The sequence below is a fragment of the Polypterus senegalus genome, chromosome 13 (genome assembly GCF_016835505.1).
Source record: "Polypterus senegalus isolate Bchr_013 chromosome 13, ASM1683550v1, whole genome shotgun sequence".
NCBI lineage: Eukaryota > Metazoa > Chordata > Cladistia > Polypteriformes > Polypteridae > Polypterus > Polypterus senegalus.
The window spans coordinates 82,394,821-82,410,859 of NC_053166.1; the positions used below are offsets into that span (position 1 = coordinate 82,394,821).

Genomic DNA, 16,039 nt, shown 5'->3' on the forward strand with positions numbered 1-16,039 from the left:
AAGCCCATGTCAGTCACGTTGCCTACCATGGGTGCTACTGTCCAGTGTTTACTTGGAGCTCCTCCATTACGAGCCTTCAGTTTGCATGTGAAGAACAATTTTTATGGGCTGCGGTCATTTTATATCAAAGACTGGTTTAACCTGTTTTTTTGTCTATGTGCACAACCTGTGTTCCTCTGCAGATTTGTAAGAGGTTTTCTACAGCCATGTTAAGCATTTGTGTCTCATCTGCTTGCAGTGTGGTGTGTGTGGGAGGAGATGGGATGTTCAGTGAGCTCATGCACGGCCTGATTGGACGAAGCCAGAGAGAGGCATGCATTTCTGAGGATGATCCTGAAGCCACCCTGCAAGGCTGTTCTCTGCGTATTGGAATCATACCTGCAGGTAATGTGGGGGTACAGATCTGATAGCAGTGTAGAGGGCACTCTCTCAACAACTGGTGCCTGCTGTAATGGTGAAGGGGGGTCTAGGAGACAGCATCATTGTGCTCACAGAGGATTCCCCCACTTCATTCCATTTTCCACCTTGGCTGAAAGCAACAGCTTAAACATACTAGGGGTTCAACAAAGAAAGATGAGACAAACAACAGATGGAATCAAGCAACATTCTCACATCTCAGACTGCCAAAAGCCAGAGCTGGGTTTACTACTGATCAGGTGCAAGCTGGCATCCTGGGACCCCTGCCCAAAGTGCAAGCCTAGATGTTCTTAGTGCTTGATGAATGAACCTAGTGTACATTTTACTGATGCAAGTCAAATATGTCCACCTGCAGGTTCAACAAACTGTGTGTGCTTCGCTACTGTTGGAGTGAATGACCCCATCACCTCAGCACTGCACATCATCATAGGTAAGCAAATTTATCTCAGGCTGTCTCACACTGCTATAATATGTGTAATTCAAAATGGGGTGCTGGGTCATTGTTTTTTATTTATAGTACACAGATAGATAATACGAAATGCACTATTTACCATAAATGATTGATAGATAGATAGATAGATAGATAGATTATAGGAAATACACTATATGTATTCTATAACAGATAGGTAGATTTTATAAAAGACACTGTATACCATTAACAGATAGATATATACCTATAGATATTATGAAAGACACTATATACCTAGATAGATAGATAGATAGATAGATACATAGATAGATAGATAGATAGACTAAGTTATTGATTTCAAGGAGAAATTACAGTGTTATAGCAGGGTGCTCAGGCTCCTTCTGTTTAATAAATGAATACAGCCGCTGTAAGTTCAATGTCTTTCTGTTTTGGCTGGTAGGTGACAGTCAGCCTTTGGATGTTTGTGCCGTTCATCACAAGAAGCAACTCATCAAGTACTCCGTCTCGATGGTGGGATATGGATTCTATGGGGATGTGTTGTCCGACAGTGATAAGCACCGTTGGATGGGTCCAATCAGATATGATTATTCAGGTAAATGTCTGCTATATGAATATGAAGTCCCCTATGTTTTATAGAGGTTTGGTATAAGTAAGGTTGTTAAGTCAGGTCAAGTTTGTTTAAGACGTTGTCACATTACATGACTTTTCCAGTGATTAGTCAGTCATAGACTTCATTTATATTAGATTTTGTCTTAAGTCAAAAGGATAGACTCTGTGTATGCAACAACCAATGAGCGCCCACCCAGAACTACGAGGCAAATAATGGAGCGATGAGAAATCAGGAACGCTGGTGTTTTGTAACTTACAAACAGAAGGAAACTTTATGTCACTGATGTCTCATGTTTTTTGTAACACGGTAGACTGGAAAAAAGAAAAAAAGGAGCTGGGATTGCATCCTAACTCAGTGTACGTATAAATCCTTCTCATGGGCACCAGCTCCATCAGACAGCGTGTTGTTGGCTGTCAGAGTAAAGGGGTGAGCTCGTAGTACTTTAGAAATATGAAACTGTGCCAGAAAGTTATCATGCTGTCATCTAATTTGACAAAGACTGCATAAACTATTTGTGTAATGTGATATATTCAGACAAGATCAGCAACTACAATTGTCAAGTATGACATTCCTTTTGACTAGAAGTCATGTACTCTGACATTGGTTTTAGGATTCCTAAAAAAGAACTGTCATTTTTTTTTAATACAAGCCTTGCATACTATGTATAAATGGCTGGGATTTTACTATAATACTTCAATTTCTAGTGATTACAAGGTAAAAGAGTGAGCTCAGTTTCCAGACATTGTACACAAAGATAGCACAATGGTGCAGTGATTGATGGTGCTGCCTAGCAGAAATCCAGGTCTCTCGACCTGTTAGGCAGAAGCACTAGTCACTGTGAGTACCTGTGGAGTTACTTATTTAGAAATCAGAAGTGATGTATAATCTTGTTTTCATCTTAATGTTACAGTTTGCATTGGTCATTGGAAAAAATCCTTAATGAATTCTTAATAAATACATTAAGACTCCAATAGTTTAACCCAATAAAATGAGCTCAAATCCAAGGGTGAATACACAGAGTACTGAAAATGGGACATTTGGGGCCCTTATATTTCTATATGTATGTTTAACGGTTCATGTGTCTTACTTACGTCCACACTGATGGTATCCTGCTACTCCTTTGCTCTGCAGTGGTTAACTCTGCAGCTGTGAATCTTGGTTTGAATGCTCTGTCTTGTGGATTTTGCCTGTTTTCCCCTTGAATTTGTGGGTTTCTCCTTATACACCAGTTTTCCTCCATCATCACAGTTTTGGGGTAACTGGTGACTCCAAACTGGCCCCAGTGAGTGAGAGTTACTGTGTGAGTGAGAGTGCTCTCTGATGGATTGACCCACTGTTTTGCGCCCAAAGCTTCCAGTATAAGCTCCAGCCTCCATGACTGTGAACTGGATTAAGCTGGTTTTAAAATGGATGGACTCCCTTCAACTCCACTTCTGTTGTGAGTTGTATATCCTTATGTTTCAGAGTCTTTTTTACTTCTTAACACTCTGTTGGCTCATTGGCACAGCAGCTAGCAATGCCATCTCACCTCACTTGAACCCCAGTTTAACTCCACGTTGTGGGGTTTTCCATTTGTGTTTTTTATTCTTGCATTTCTCTATTTACCTCACTTTTAAACTAGGCTGCGTGCAGTCTCTAAATATGGCAGATCCAGGACTATAGGTAGGATCTAGCTAGTTGTGAAAATAACAGAAGAATAAAGGCATTTCCTTTTCTTGCTTTGACAAGTTTTTTTTTTTAATTTATAGATGGAATTGAACACAAACATTTTAGTGTTGAGGACAATTGAATTCAGTTATGTCAGCCCAAATCATCAACGGGCCTAGAATTTTCTTCTGTTCTCTCAAGTGAACCATTTAACCTGAATGATCATTTGCAGTCAGGCAAATCAACGTATCAGTATAATGAAATTTGTCGGACCTCTTGTGTTTTAGGATTTAAGGTATTCCTCCAGAACCGCAGCTATCAAGGCATCATTGAGTACCAGCTGGCAGGAACAGGGCAGTCGAACCCAAGAGACAACACTCGCTGCAGGACTGGGTAAGACAAATGTGTGTGAAAGTGAGCCAGGATGTCGGAGAAAGTCACTCTTTTTCTGTATGGAGGTTGACTTTGCACGCCAGTCATTGATTCTGGGAGAAGACCTCTGCTCCTCCTCGATTTGTTATATAATAACAATATATGTAATATTGCTGGTGGGTATCAGGAGGGTGATGAAAGTAGGGTTGTGTTGGCACCTTCAGGTTTTTTGGCCCCAATTTGAAAACTTGCTGAATCTTCATAACTTTCTTCCAAGGTCTTCCCACAGCCTAAAGTCACCTTATCAGACTGATCAGTAAATGAATTAGGTATTAAACACTAAATGGGCTCTGTGATGGACAGCCATCTCATCCACAGTTGGCCCCAGCTTTGCATTTATTTTCAATTGAGTATGTGTTTGTTTATGAGGAGAAGGTTAGATGTTATACATAAAGGTGGACATTGCTTTCCAGTCCCTGGGGTTACATCTAGAATTCAATAGCACCCGTTGACTTGCCTGTTGGGTCTTTCTTTGCTCTGAAGTGCACCAATGATCTCTGTCTCCTTGATCTTTGCATCAGGTGTATGGTATGCTCAGAGTCCACAGAGCGGCTATGCTGTCCAGAAGAAATGGCCTTTGATAACGTCTCAAAAAGGAGCTACAAAAGCCAAGGTAGGGGGTGTGAGTGTGAATGCCCAACTCAAAAAGACACCTTCATTTGCCTGCCCAGCTGATGCCTTACTGGTTTCTCTATCTCTTCTTCTCACACACACAGGCTCAGATGAGGAGGTGATTGACGAATGGTGTAGTACTGAAGGAACGTTCAAGGCTATTAACATGACTTGCATGTCCAGTGCTTGTCCCAAGAGTCCGGATGGCCTGTCTCCCTGTGCACACCTAGCAGACGGCACAGCAGATCTCATCATTGTGCGCAAGTGCTCCCGTGTCAGCTTTTTAAGGCATTTGTTCCGCCACACCAACCAAAAAGACCAGGTGAGTGAACATTTGCATTGTTTACCATACTGATCTTTTTTCCAAGAGCATATTTCAGGTCACAAGGTGAGTTACAGAATAAATGATGCATTATGAAACATAAAAAATAAGGCACGAGATTGCAAGCAAATAGCATGACTCGGGGAAGTGTCTTGAAGTTTGTGATCCTTATGTCAGAATATAAAACGTCAACCTGACTATACAAGTGAGTCGATGAACGGTCAGAATGGTTGACCACACAGCTTAGTTAGTAAAAGTATTGAACATAATACATATAACACTCTCGAACCTGTTCCAGTTCAGGGTCACTAGTTCCAGAATCAATTCTGGTAACATTGGGCGCAAGTCAAGAATCGACTCTGCACAGTGCTAGTCCCTCGCATGGCTCACACGTGTATCACACACTCACTGGACTGCTTTAGAACTCACAAAAAACCAGGGGCTATGGGGGAAATGTGCAGACTCCACACACATACAAAGGAATTCAGACCCAGGATGTAGGACCTTTACGATGGCATAGAAAACAGTTTGCTCTAAAAATATTCCTGGAGTATCTTGGGGATTAGATATTAAAAGAGAAAAATCAAGGGATGAAAGTCATGTTCTATGGACACTCACTGAAATGCCCAAGTGGAGATGCATACCATGAGCACTGCCTGGAGCGCACCATAATGATCATCATTGTCACAAGTGCATCACAGAGTGTGCGTCCAGCTGCTTTGATAAGTTTCATCCACCTACTTTCTGACGCTGTATAGGAAGGCACTAGGCACAATTGGACACAATGCAGTACCCTACCCAACCCTAGACAGATTGCCAGTTACCCACAGGGCATATTCATCTCACACACACACACACACACACACACCCACGCAGCAATTGTCAGATGCACACCCACAATCAGAGCCTATTCATCACAACACATAGAACAAAACGCAGAAACCAAACCTGGTTGTCTGTCAGCCGTATAAAGGCCATTTATAGACACAAATTGCCCTAGCATGTGACTCTTTGGCATGTTTAAGGAAACCAGAATACTCAATGAAATCTACATGAACATAAAGAAAACACACAAACCACATAGAGAGGCCAGAAATCAAGCCTGGATACATGAGGCAGCACCACTTTCCAATGCCATAGAATATTAACACCTTCTTAAATGATAGAAGTTATTTCTATGCTATTTTATTTCTATGCTAACCTATTTACGTTTACATTTTTGTGGTGTACGTTAACGTGTCCGATGACAGACTGGTGCCCAAATCAGGGTCGATTGCTACCTTGCACCTGACTTATGACCTTGTAATGACAAAAGTGAGGTTAGTAAAGGCGTAGATGTTTTACTTAGCATTTTTGATGCTGATATCTCTATCAAGTGATACAAGAAATACAAAAAATTATCAATAATTACCTTAGATAGTAGCAAGTTTGAGCAAGATAATTACCAAGTGGACAAAACTGTACACTTAAAATCTCAACTGGATACAAAATAGGGTGTCGCCAGAATTCAGGATTTTCCAGGCCTAACTTTTAGTTTCCCAGACAACAGGATCAAGGAGCTTGGCTGTTTCTAGTAAATTCAGTTTCTCCCGTGGACAGCTTTGTATGTTTGTGATGTGATGTTGGCGACTTTAAAATCGGTGCTGATCTCTTGCTTTAAAAGTAAACAACAGTGAGATTATTACATAAAACAATAGCCAACAATTAAAACAAGTGCAAAGAATAATGAATGAAAGAAATGAAAATGAAATGAAAGAATAGTGTGAATTTTAGTATTTTTTTAGAGTGTATCTATATGTATAAAATTCTTTTTGCGTTTGAAATGGAAATTACGTATGACCACAGAACATATTATAATACAGGATCTAATCACTTCATTTGTGAATGCCATTTTTAGGTCGTTTTTACGAATTGTTATTACTTGTGTGAGAGTTATTTTACTAATATTGAAAAGAAGTAAACACAAACACGCCGATCAATCCATTAGAAATGCGGCCCACACCGCCCTCTCCCAGCCCTCCTCTCTGGACTCCAGTGCTCAGCTGTCTGCCGCTAGGCACGTTCTGACAGAGAAGTTTTATTTATTCGTCTGCTTGACTGTTGCGGAAACTGCCACATTATAACTTTTTTTTAATTGGCAGTACTTGATAGTAGAAGAGATGAGGAAAACAGCTTTGCGTCTTTCTACTTTTTAACTGCGCCGAGCTGTAAACAATGTGAAGACAAGACCTCCTTTAACGGCGAGGGGTCATGAGAACAAAGTGGACGCTCGGAGGCGTGGAATGTCAGGCTGCTCCGCCGGGTCCAGAGCTTCGCAGTTTCGGGCAGCATCCTCTCTTCTCGCACTGTTTGTGACACTTCGAGTGCCCCGTCGGCTCCTGGGAGAGTGGAAATCTTTGCGAATGAGTGTGATCGGCGCCATCGAAGCAAAACTCTCGTTGTAAATTACGCTGCACGACTACTTACTGTCCCTTAAGGTGAGTTCAGGTCACTAAAACCCTGCAACATTCAAGGTTGCTTTTGTGATGAATTCTTTTAAGACAATGGAAGGTTTACATCTAGAAATACAAAAAATTATCAGTAATTACCTTAGATAGTAGCAAGTTTGAGCAAGATAATTACCAAGTGGACAAAACTGTACACTTAAAATCTCAACTGGATACAAAATAGGGTGTCGCCAGAATTCAGGATTTTCCAGGCCTAACTTTTAGTTTCCCAGACAACAGGATCAAGGAGCTTGGCTGTTTCTAGTAAATTCAGTTTCTCCCGTGGACAGCTTTGTATGTTTGTGATGTGATGTTGGCGACTTTAAAATCGGTGCTGATCTCTTTCTTTAGAAGTAAACAACAGTGTACCGACCTCTTCATGTTAAGTTTTGGACTTGGGAATTGTTTGGACCTTCTGCCTGTTAAGCATAGAACGGCAGCGTCCACATTCCTCAGAATAATTTTTCTCTTAAATCACAGGCACGTAGTGCAACGTTGTCAGACAGAAATTTGCAGGGTTGCATAGAAAATGTAATTTCTATACTACAGCGGTCGTGTAGCGCCTTTCACAAGGGATCTGCTACTGAGAGATGATCCAAATACATTTAAGCTGCTGTTAGTGCTATTTACCTGTTGTGTTATAGCATCTTTAAAATGTACTTTACTCTAAAGCACTCCAGTACTGCTCAATGTATCTTTACTTCTGACATGTTAATGTTTTACTGTTAAATATTTTATATACTACATTTTACTTTTTTCCCTTGCACTCAGTGAGCGAAGCCACTGGGGGTAATCAGCTAGTAGGCCTATAAAATACCATAGTGAAATATTTATAAATAAAATCATAATCTGTTTTCTTTATCCATATGTTTGTTCGCCAATTACACAAAGATGACTGGACTGATTTTTCTGAAATTTTGCATGTGCATTTCATTTGGTCCAACTTAAAATACACTGCTCAAAAATCACTTAAATCATACATTTTATCTTGATGAACAAAATATTCAAGTGGAAAATCTTTACTGAGTAAGACTGTAATTCGTTGAGAACAAAATGATGTAACAACTGTCAATGGAGACCAAAATCACCAACTCACTGAGGGCTGATTTCAACATCACACTGAAAATCAAAGTCAAAAATTGAAATCACAGGCTCATCCAACTGGCTTGAATTTCATCACGGCAACACATAATGTGACTCTGTAGTGTGTAAGGCCCCCTTGTACCTGTATGCATTCCCAACAGTGTCTGGACATGCTGCTTATAGATAGTGCCCTGTTGGATCTTCTCCCAGGTCTGGATTAAGGCATCAGTGAGCTCCAGGACAGTCTGTGGTGCTACTTGGCAGAATCAGATTCACCGATACATAACGTCCCAGAGGTTCTCAATTGGATTTAGGCATGAGGAACAAGCAGGCCAGTCAATGGCATCAGTACCTTTGTCATCCAAGAACTGTCTACACACTCTGGCCACTTGAAGCCAGGCATTATCTTTCACCAGGAGTAACCCAGGGCCCACTACACCAGTGTAAGTTCTGACAATAGCTCTGAGGATTTCATCCTGGTACCTAACAGCAGCCAGGGTACAGTTGACTAGCACGTAGAGGACTGTGTGACCCTCCAAGGATATGGCTCCCCAGACCATCACTGACCCACCGCCAAACTGGTCATGCTGGATGATGTTGCAGGCTGCATAACATTCACCACGGCATCTCCTGATTCTTCCATGTCTGTCACATATACTCAGTGTGAACTTTCTTTCATCTGTGAAAAGAATGGGGCGCCAATGGCAGAGATGCCAATTGTGGTATTCTCTGCCAATTGAGCTGCACAGTGATGGGCTATAAGCACAGGTTCCATTAGAGGACATCGGGCCCTCGTGCCCCCCTCATGGATTCTGTTTCTAACAGTTTGGTCAGAAACATGGACACCAGTAGCCAGCTGGAGTTAATTTTGTATGGCTCTGGCAGTGCTTCCCCTGTTCCTCTTTGCACAAAGTAGCCAGATACTGGTCATTTTGCTGAGCTGATGCCCTTTTACAGCCTTGTCCAGCTCGCCTTATATGACAGCTCATCTCTTGGTATCTATTCCATGCTCTTGAGACTGTGCTGGGCGACACAGCAAAACTTTTTGCGATGGCACATAGGTACCGCCTCATGCTACCAGTAGTGATAAGGACACCAGCAAAATGCAAAACTAGAGAAGAATCAGACAGAAATGATAAGGAGAGAGCAATTGTCTGTGGTCACCACCTGCAAAACTATTCCCTTTATGAAGGTTATCTTGCTGTTGCCTCTCCAGTGCACCTGTTGTCACTTTCATTTGTACCAAAGCAGGTGAAGTTGGTTCACAATCGCTTACGCTTCTTAACTGGACAGGTTGATACCCCTGAAGCTTAACTGACTTGGTGTTAGACTGTGACGATTAAGTGTTCCCTTAATTTTTTTGAGCAGTTTATACGTATATGGAATATCAGAGAAAAGGGTTGTTTGTCTAAAAGTATGTCATTTTGTCTTATCGTGAGTTGTGTTCAGCCATGTTAAATTTCCAAAAGACATTTCTTCCTTCTTTCTTTTCATGTAGACCTTTAACTGGAAAATATTCCCGCCCAAAAGGGATATATAGTGTTGCCAAACCCTTAAGGAGCAATACTCCTTTCTTTTAATTCTCCAAAAACCTTTTTATAGTGAGTTCTGTTCACACATAATGAAATTTTGCATTAGTTTTCCAGAGCTGTATCTGAAAGGACTACCTATTATTTTGTAATGCTATATTAAAAGTTGGTTTACAAAATGGATAGATGGCTAGATGGGTGGATATTATACATAACCAATGGGCCTCTAAACAAGGCAGCCTGCTCTGTGTTGGTCAAGTCTATAGACAGAGATTTCATTGTTCTGATAACACTATATTTTCTAGTAAAGCAAAAGCTTACATTGTTGAAGAAGCCAATGCTATTGTACCGCTGCATATTGTTAGTAAATGCGATAGGGTTGAGCCACAATGAAAGAGAATGGGTGCGTTTTAAATTTGCCCCAGGGGACAAATAAAGCTCTATCTCTCTGTCTATGCAAAGTCACTGTTTAGAATATCATAGAAAGAGAACAACTGAGGGCGTTATTACTAACCTTTACTGTGTTTTGATGGCAGACATTAATTCAAGTCCATTTTATGATGAGACACTTATAATTTTAGACTTCAATGACAATATAATGTTGCAATTAGCAGCAATTTTAAATCAACATTGAAGGAATCAACTTTGAATCATGTTTACAACATTATCGAATTCTGACACTGATGTTGTCTTCTGTAATAATACGGAGACCTGCAGTGATGCTTGTGAACCCACTGGAAATTGTAGTTGCTTTCCACTTTCCATCCATTTTTCAACCCACTGAATCCGAACACAGGGGTCTGCTGGAGCCAATCCCAGGCAGGGTGCCAACCCACTGCAGGACACACACAAACTAGGGTCAATTTAGAATCGCCAATCCACCTAACCTGCATGTCTTTGGACTGTGGGAGGAAACCCACGCAGACACGGGGAGAACATGCAAACTGCACGCAGGGATGACCCGGGAAGCGAACCCGGGTCTCCTAACTGCGAGGCAGCAGCGCTACCACTGTGCCACCGTGCTGTCCACATTCCATGAATTTGATTATTCAACAAACCATTCCAGTTTATTGATATGGGTTTAAACATCTATTGATGAAACCTCACTAAAATAGAAAATGCAAAGAAGTAACGTTCTTGGATCCAACTACTCCAGCAAGGAGTTATGGCAATCATGGAATCCAATCATATGCAAAAACAGCAAATTCTATGTTCATCAGAGCAGAGAAAGTGAGGCAGTGTAGGCTTGCAATGACAAAAAAGCCATCATTTAAAAAACGTATTGCTCTCTTACCATAATCTGTGAAGCAAATATACCTGGGTGACGCCAGATACAATGGCTAGTATAAAATAGGACATTTACTTATATTGCTGACGCCTTTATCCAAAGCGACTTACAACATTTATGATACAGCCAGTTACATTTCTTTTGGTTTTCCAATTGGAGCACAGGCAGGTCAAGTGACTTGTTCATCGTCACACAATGTCAGCAGCAGGGTTTGAAGTCCAAAGCTTTAACCACTACAACACACTGCCTGCCAAAATAGGAATGTTAAAATACATTAAAACAGACCATTTCCAGACCCACTTTATTTCAGGATTCTAGCACCATGTCCAGAAGGGGTGTTTCTTCATTGTCGGGCACAGCCATTTACACACCCACAGCGGGCTAGCTCAGAGTGGTCATTTGGCCAAAAAAATTCATATCACTGGAAAGAAAATCAAAGTATCGGGATAAAAGAAACAAAATGTAGACACATAGAGAACATACAGAATCTACAGAGAGGTAGTATTGTTAACCACGGGGACCACCTAAACGCCAAATTTGAATATTAAATAAGTGATACAACATAACATTTTGAAATATGCATAACCTCATCTGGGTCCCTGGGGGCCGTTGCCTATATACTGTTTGCATTCTGATTCCAGCATTCTTTTCTTGTTAAATGTTACTCTCTAGATTAGTGGTGAGCAGTTAGTGAACGTTTCACTCATAAAGGTGAACATCTTTAGTGGTTTGAAGAATTTAATAAAGGTGTGTCCATACTGAAAAGAAGCCAAATATACACTAGGACCGTGCCCACACCATATCACTTATCTTTATGTCGGTTTACATCACCAATGGTCAGTAACTGTCCCCAGTTCCAACTAAAGTTTGAATTAAGCAAACTTTGCTGAAATTATGGGTGCTCCACCTCGTTCTGTTCTTGGATTGTGTAAGTTAAAGTGGTACAGACAGATAGAAAAGTCTACCATATGTATTGGTATGGTATGTACTGGTAACAGTATGTGTTGATTTTTGAGTATAGACTGTAAAAATTGAACTTCCTTATAATTAGTAAAAGTGGATTCTGCTATCCAACCATCCACTCATCTACATATCCACCTATTCATTCATTGTTTCATCTGTTTTCAAATATAACTATTCATGTCAAGGTTGTAAAGAAACCCAGTCTAATCGGGAGTGGGCAGGAATCACCCAGGAGGTGATACCAACTTGTTTCTCTCATGAATCTGCCAGTGATCACAGTTATCAGGATTGATGAAGCAGGTCTCTATGAATTAAAGGGTGTAATTGAACATGCTGACATTTTATGCATTTTTTTATTTTCATATAATGCAAGAAGGGCTTCAATTGGGAGTCGTTTTCTCTGATTGTTAGGGGACCCAGTGCACTGTCACCCCACATTTGACTGTAGATTAGCTATTGGGGTTTTGGCTTCATGCAGTGAGCCTCCTGCCTCCTTACCACCATCTGTCCGACCCACATACATACATTTGACATGTTTTATTGTATTCTTCTTTGAACAGTTTGACCTGCCTTTTGTTGATGTTTATCGAGTGAAGGCACTTAAGTTCACACCGATACCTCGAGATGATGATGATGATGATGATGAAAGTCTTGGATCAACACTTCCGGTGCATTTGGCGCATGGAAGTGTGGAACAAACAAAGACCAGCTTTCTCGCCCGGCTCTGTGGAGGTCCATCGAGGAGATCAAAATGGAACTGCGATGGTGAGGTCATGCCACATGCGGCCATCAATGTCAGGTGAGTGTCATGAAGAGGCCTGCCAATGTCTTTTCTAGTCTAGCCTAGAGCTTTTGTGATCTCCTGAATGAGTCCTTTAACCTCAAACTCTGTGAAGGAGCTGGGACAGGAGGCTCTAACAAAGAGACATGGTAATGATCTCATTGGGTCTTTTCTTGAGATACTGACCTGTCCTTCCATTTTCTGCAGGGTGCACGGCCAACTGATTAAGCTTTTTGCTCGAGGCATTGAAGGGCCCTTTATAAAAAGGAGAGAATCATGGATGCCTTACAGGTGATTCAAAAGATACTCAAGAGTGTCAACTTTCATACCCACAGCCACACTGGCAAACAGCTTAATAAGTGGCATCTTTTATCTACTGTAGACTGGGCCACATGCCCCATTTGGTGCTGCAGCAGACAGAAAAAGGACAACTACCCATGGCAAGGGAAAAGGATGGCAAAGCATTTAGCTGGCAGGATATTGTCTGCACTTCACTCCCCCGAGGGAAACCAGCACTGCCATCTTTGTAAAATGGCACTGTGGATGCAAACCACATTACTGTGATGCCAATTGTGGTTTTATGCACTTTAATTCTGTTAGTCTGAACTCTGATCTGAACCCACTGGTGGGTTCTCTACTTTAAACACGTGGAAGTGTTCCCCACGCTGCATGGATAATGCAGATCTCATTTGAAGTGATCTGTTAATCAGCCGGCTTTCTTCAATCATAGGAGACCTGGTGTCTTACTAGAGAGAGAGGCGTCAAGACTCTGAGGTGTGGCAGACATCCAGCTATGAAACTCTTCTACCACAATTGGGATACTTGGTCATTTACTACTTATTTATTTATTTATTTAATTCTACGTTCCTGCAATCTTGTAAATACTGTTCAGCCAACTTAGATACAGCTTTTTGAGAATGAGGGCTATGGTTCAAACCCTGGTGAGAATGACAGCACTGTTTGTTACTTTTAGATTCCTTATTGTAGACATATTTAATATACACCATTTTTTAACTCCTTGTAGACTTGAATAATGCAGTATGGAAAAATGATACTCTGTGAAAAAAAATGTATGAGAAGCTTACTTACTCAATAATAAAAAATGCAGACTTTAAACTTGTAAATCCACTGTAGATCTCTGAAAAAAATAAAAGACACAAGATATTGCAAAAGTTTGAGCAGCATGAGCTACCTCTTTTTTTTTTGTTGCGTATTGAAAGTCTCGGGTGTCTTGTTCCCGTGTTGATCTATCAATGGTGACACACCATTTAAATGGCGGCAGGTCTGAAGGCGGGATCTGGGTGACGTCAGATGTTTTCTGATTGGTCAAGGTCTTCCTGACTGAGGGTGGAAGTAGAGAACAGTTAAGCCGCTATGTGAAACTCGTCTCATTCCCTTCTGTACCCTTCATATCGGACGCTGGAAGAGACAGACCAAGCTCACACTGGTGACCCTACAGAAACATCAGCCTTTGGATTTGTTTGGTAGTGAGTTAAATGGATAGAAAATGCTGGCACAGTTGTTAGTGATACTGCTTTACAGCTCTCCAGGAACCTGCGTTTGATTGGCAGCCTGGTTACTTTGAGTTGTGAGTTGGTCCAGTATGGGTGAGTATTAGGGTGGGAACCTGTGTGCACCCTGTGTTGGTCTCATTTAGGACTGGTTTCTGCGAAACACGTTCTCTGTGCAACAGACTGCAGTGTAGAATAGAGTGCATTGTCAACTTCCACATGGTGAAAAATAAAATGCTGTTCTTCTTGGCTTTTCATCATTGCGTCTTTTTAAGAAACAACAAATTTGTATTATATATTTTGCTTTAGTAACCAATCATCAGAACAGAACATTTCAGTTTTCTCCAATCTCATAAACTATTTAGAACTGTCTAAAATGACATTGAGGTGGCACTGCTGATAGTGAAGGAGGTACATGATGGTAAATAATATCATGGTAGTTCATGGTTATCATCAATGTGGTTTTTTGGGCTCTTCATTCTTTTCTGTGCATTTGTAAGTGGGTCCTCAGTGCTCAAGCTGGGTGCCCAGGATTGGAATTCATACCCCACAGTGGAGAAATAAACCATCGTAGCCAGGAGATCACCATTGGAGCAATGCACCAATTAGGTCTCTAATTGGTCTCTAATCTATATTTCACATTAGGATATGTTCTCCAAGAAAAGAACATTAACTGCTGAGGAAGAAGAAATAGATAATAGTACAGATACGTGCTCTCGCTGTTTTCAGTTCTCCATCACCTTCCACATACTGATTACCAAATCTCTGATCTCACTCCACCACCACCATCTCCTCATAGCATAGATCCTTCTACAAAATGGGTCATTTAAATCGATAACTACTATATTACATTTTTTCAGAATCTTTGGATTTTTTTTTTTTCCTGTGGATAAGCTAGACTATTAATTATTGCATAACCATCTGTATAAGAAGAAAACCTTCATTTGCAATTTGTGGAAACATTGTACAGCAATTATTAATGCTGTGGTCACACTACGTTTCCAAAAGGTTTTATTCATTGATTTCATTAACAAGACAGTCGCTGTGCATGTTCGTTACCATCAACTCCACGGTTTGGCAACCTCAGCAACTCAGTCGTAGAATTCTGTGACTCACTGATATAACAATCCAACCAGCCTAATTTTATCATAATGAGTTGTTAGTCGTAGTGGTTGGCTTTTGTGTCTTTGCAATCGAGACAGGTCTACTATAAAAATAATGAAGCTTAAGCTTCAGGGCCCCTAATGCCTCCAGAAGCGACTTTAACCCACATTGCTTAAATATTTTGGATGTCTACTGTATGAAAATGGGTTTTTAAAAAATAATATTAATAATATAGTGTAATTCAATACAAAATAATAGTTAAAATAAATATTAAAAGGTTATTAAAGTATTGTGTAGGCTAGCTGTAAACAAAAAAAATGTTCAAATTATGGATGTTTCATTCTAAATATATTTAACTAGCAAAATACCCGCGCTTCGCAGCGGAGAAGTAGTGTGTTAAAGAAGTAATGAAAAAGAAAAGGAAGCGTTTTAATAATAAAGTAACATGATTGACATTGTCATTGTCATCAGTGTTGCTGTCATATATATATATATATATATATATATATATATATATATTGTGGTGTTATGGGTCCACAGCTCGTTGAGAGAAGGCCATTCATTTTAAATAATCACCGCACCCGAGGCGGCTTCATGAGGCGTTGTTGTAGCGAGCAGCGGCGGTCGTCGATGTGGCGTTTCTCACCGTGTGCACAGGTGAGGAACTGCCCACATTTGTGATTGCTCCCGTGGCTAATGCTACAGCTGTGTTGGCCCCTCACGTTTTAAAAAGAAGCGCGAGTCGGTGTGGGGAAAAAAAAATGGAGAGAGAAAAAAAAGGAAAGGAGAGGATGGAGGTTACCGGGAGCAGGAGAGGAAGCAGG

At 40.8% G+C, this 16,039-nt stretch overlaps 1 protein-coding gene across 1 annotated transcript in view; it reads left to right on the top strand.

Moving 5' to 3' along the window:
- Positions 1-13,775, top strand: part of zgc:158263 (ceramide kinase family protein) — a 31,455-nt gene extending 17,680 nt beyond the window's left edge. The window contains exons 6-13 of the mRNA XM_039775129.1: positions 239-384; positions 773-847; positions 1,287-1,439; positions 3,392-3,497; positions 4,058-4,149; positions 4,253-4,470; positions 12,380-12,618; positions 12,808-13,775. Coding sequence (XP_039631063.1) covers positions 239-384; positions 773-847; positions 1,287-1,439; positions 3,392-3,497; positions 4,058-4,149; positions 4,253-4,470; positions 12,380-12,618; positions 12,808-12,895 — 1,117 coding nt within the window. The 3' untranslated portion in view covers positions 12,896-13,775. The remainder of the gene's footprint in view (positions 1-238; positions 385-772; positions 848-1,286; positions 1,440-3,391; positions 3,498-4,057; positions 4,150-4,252; positions 4,471-12,379; positions 12,619-12,807) is intronic.
- Positions 13,776-16,039: the final 2,264 nt, after the last annotated feature.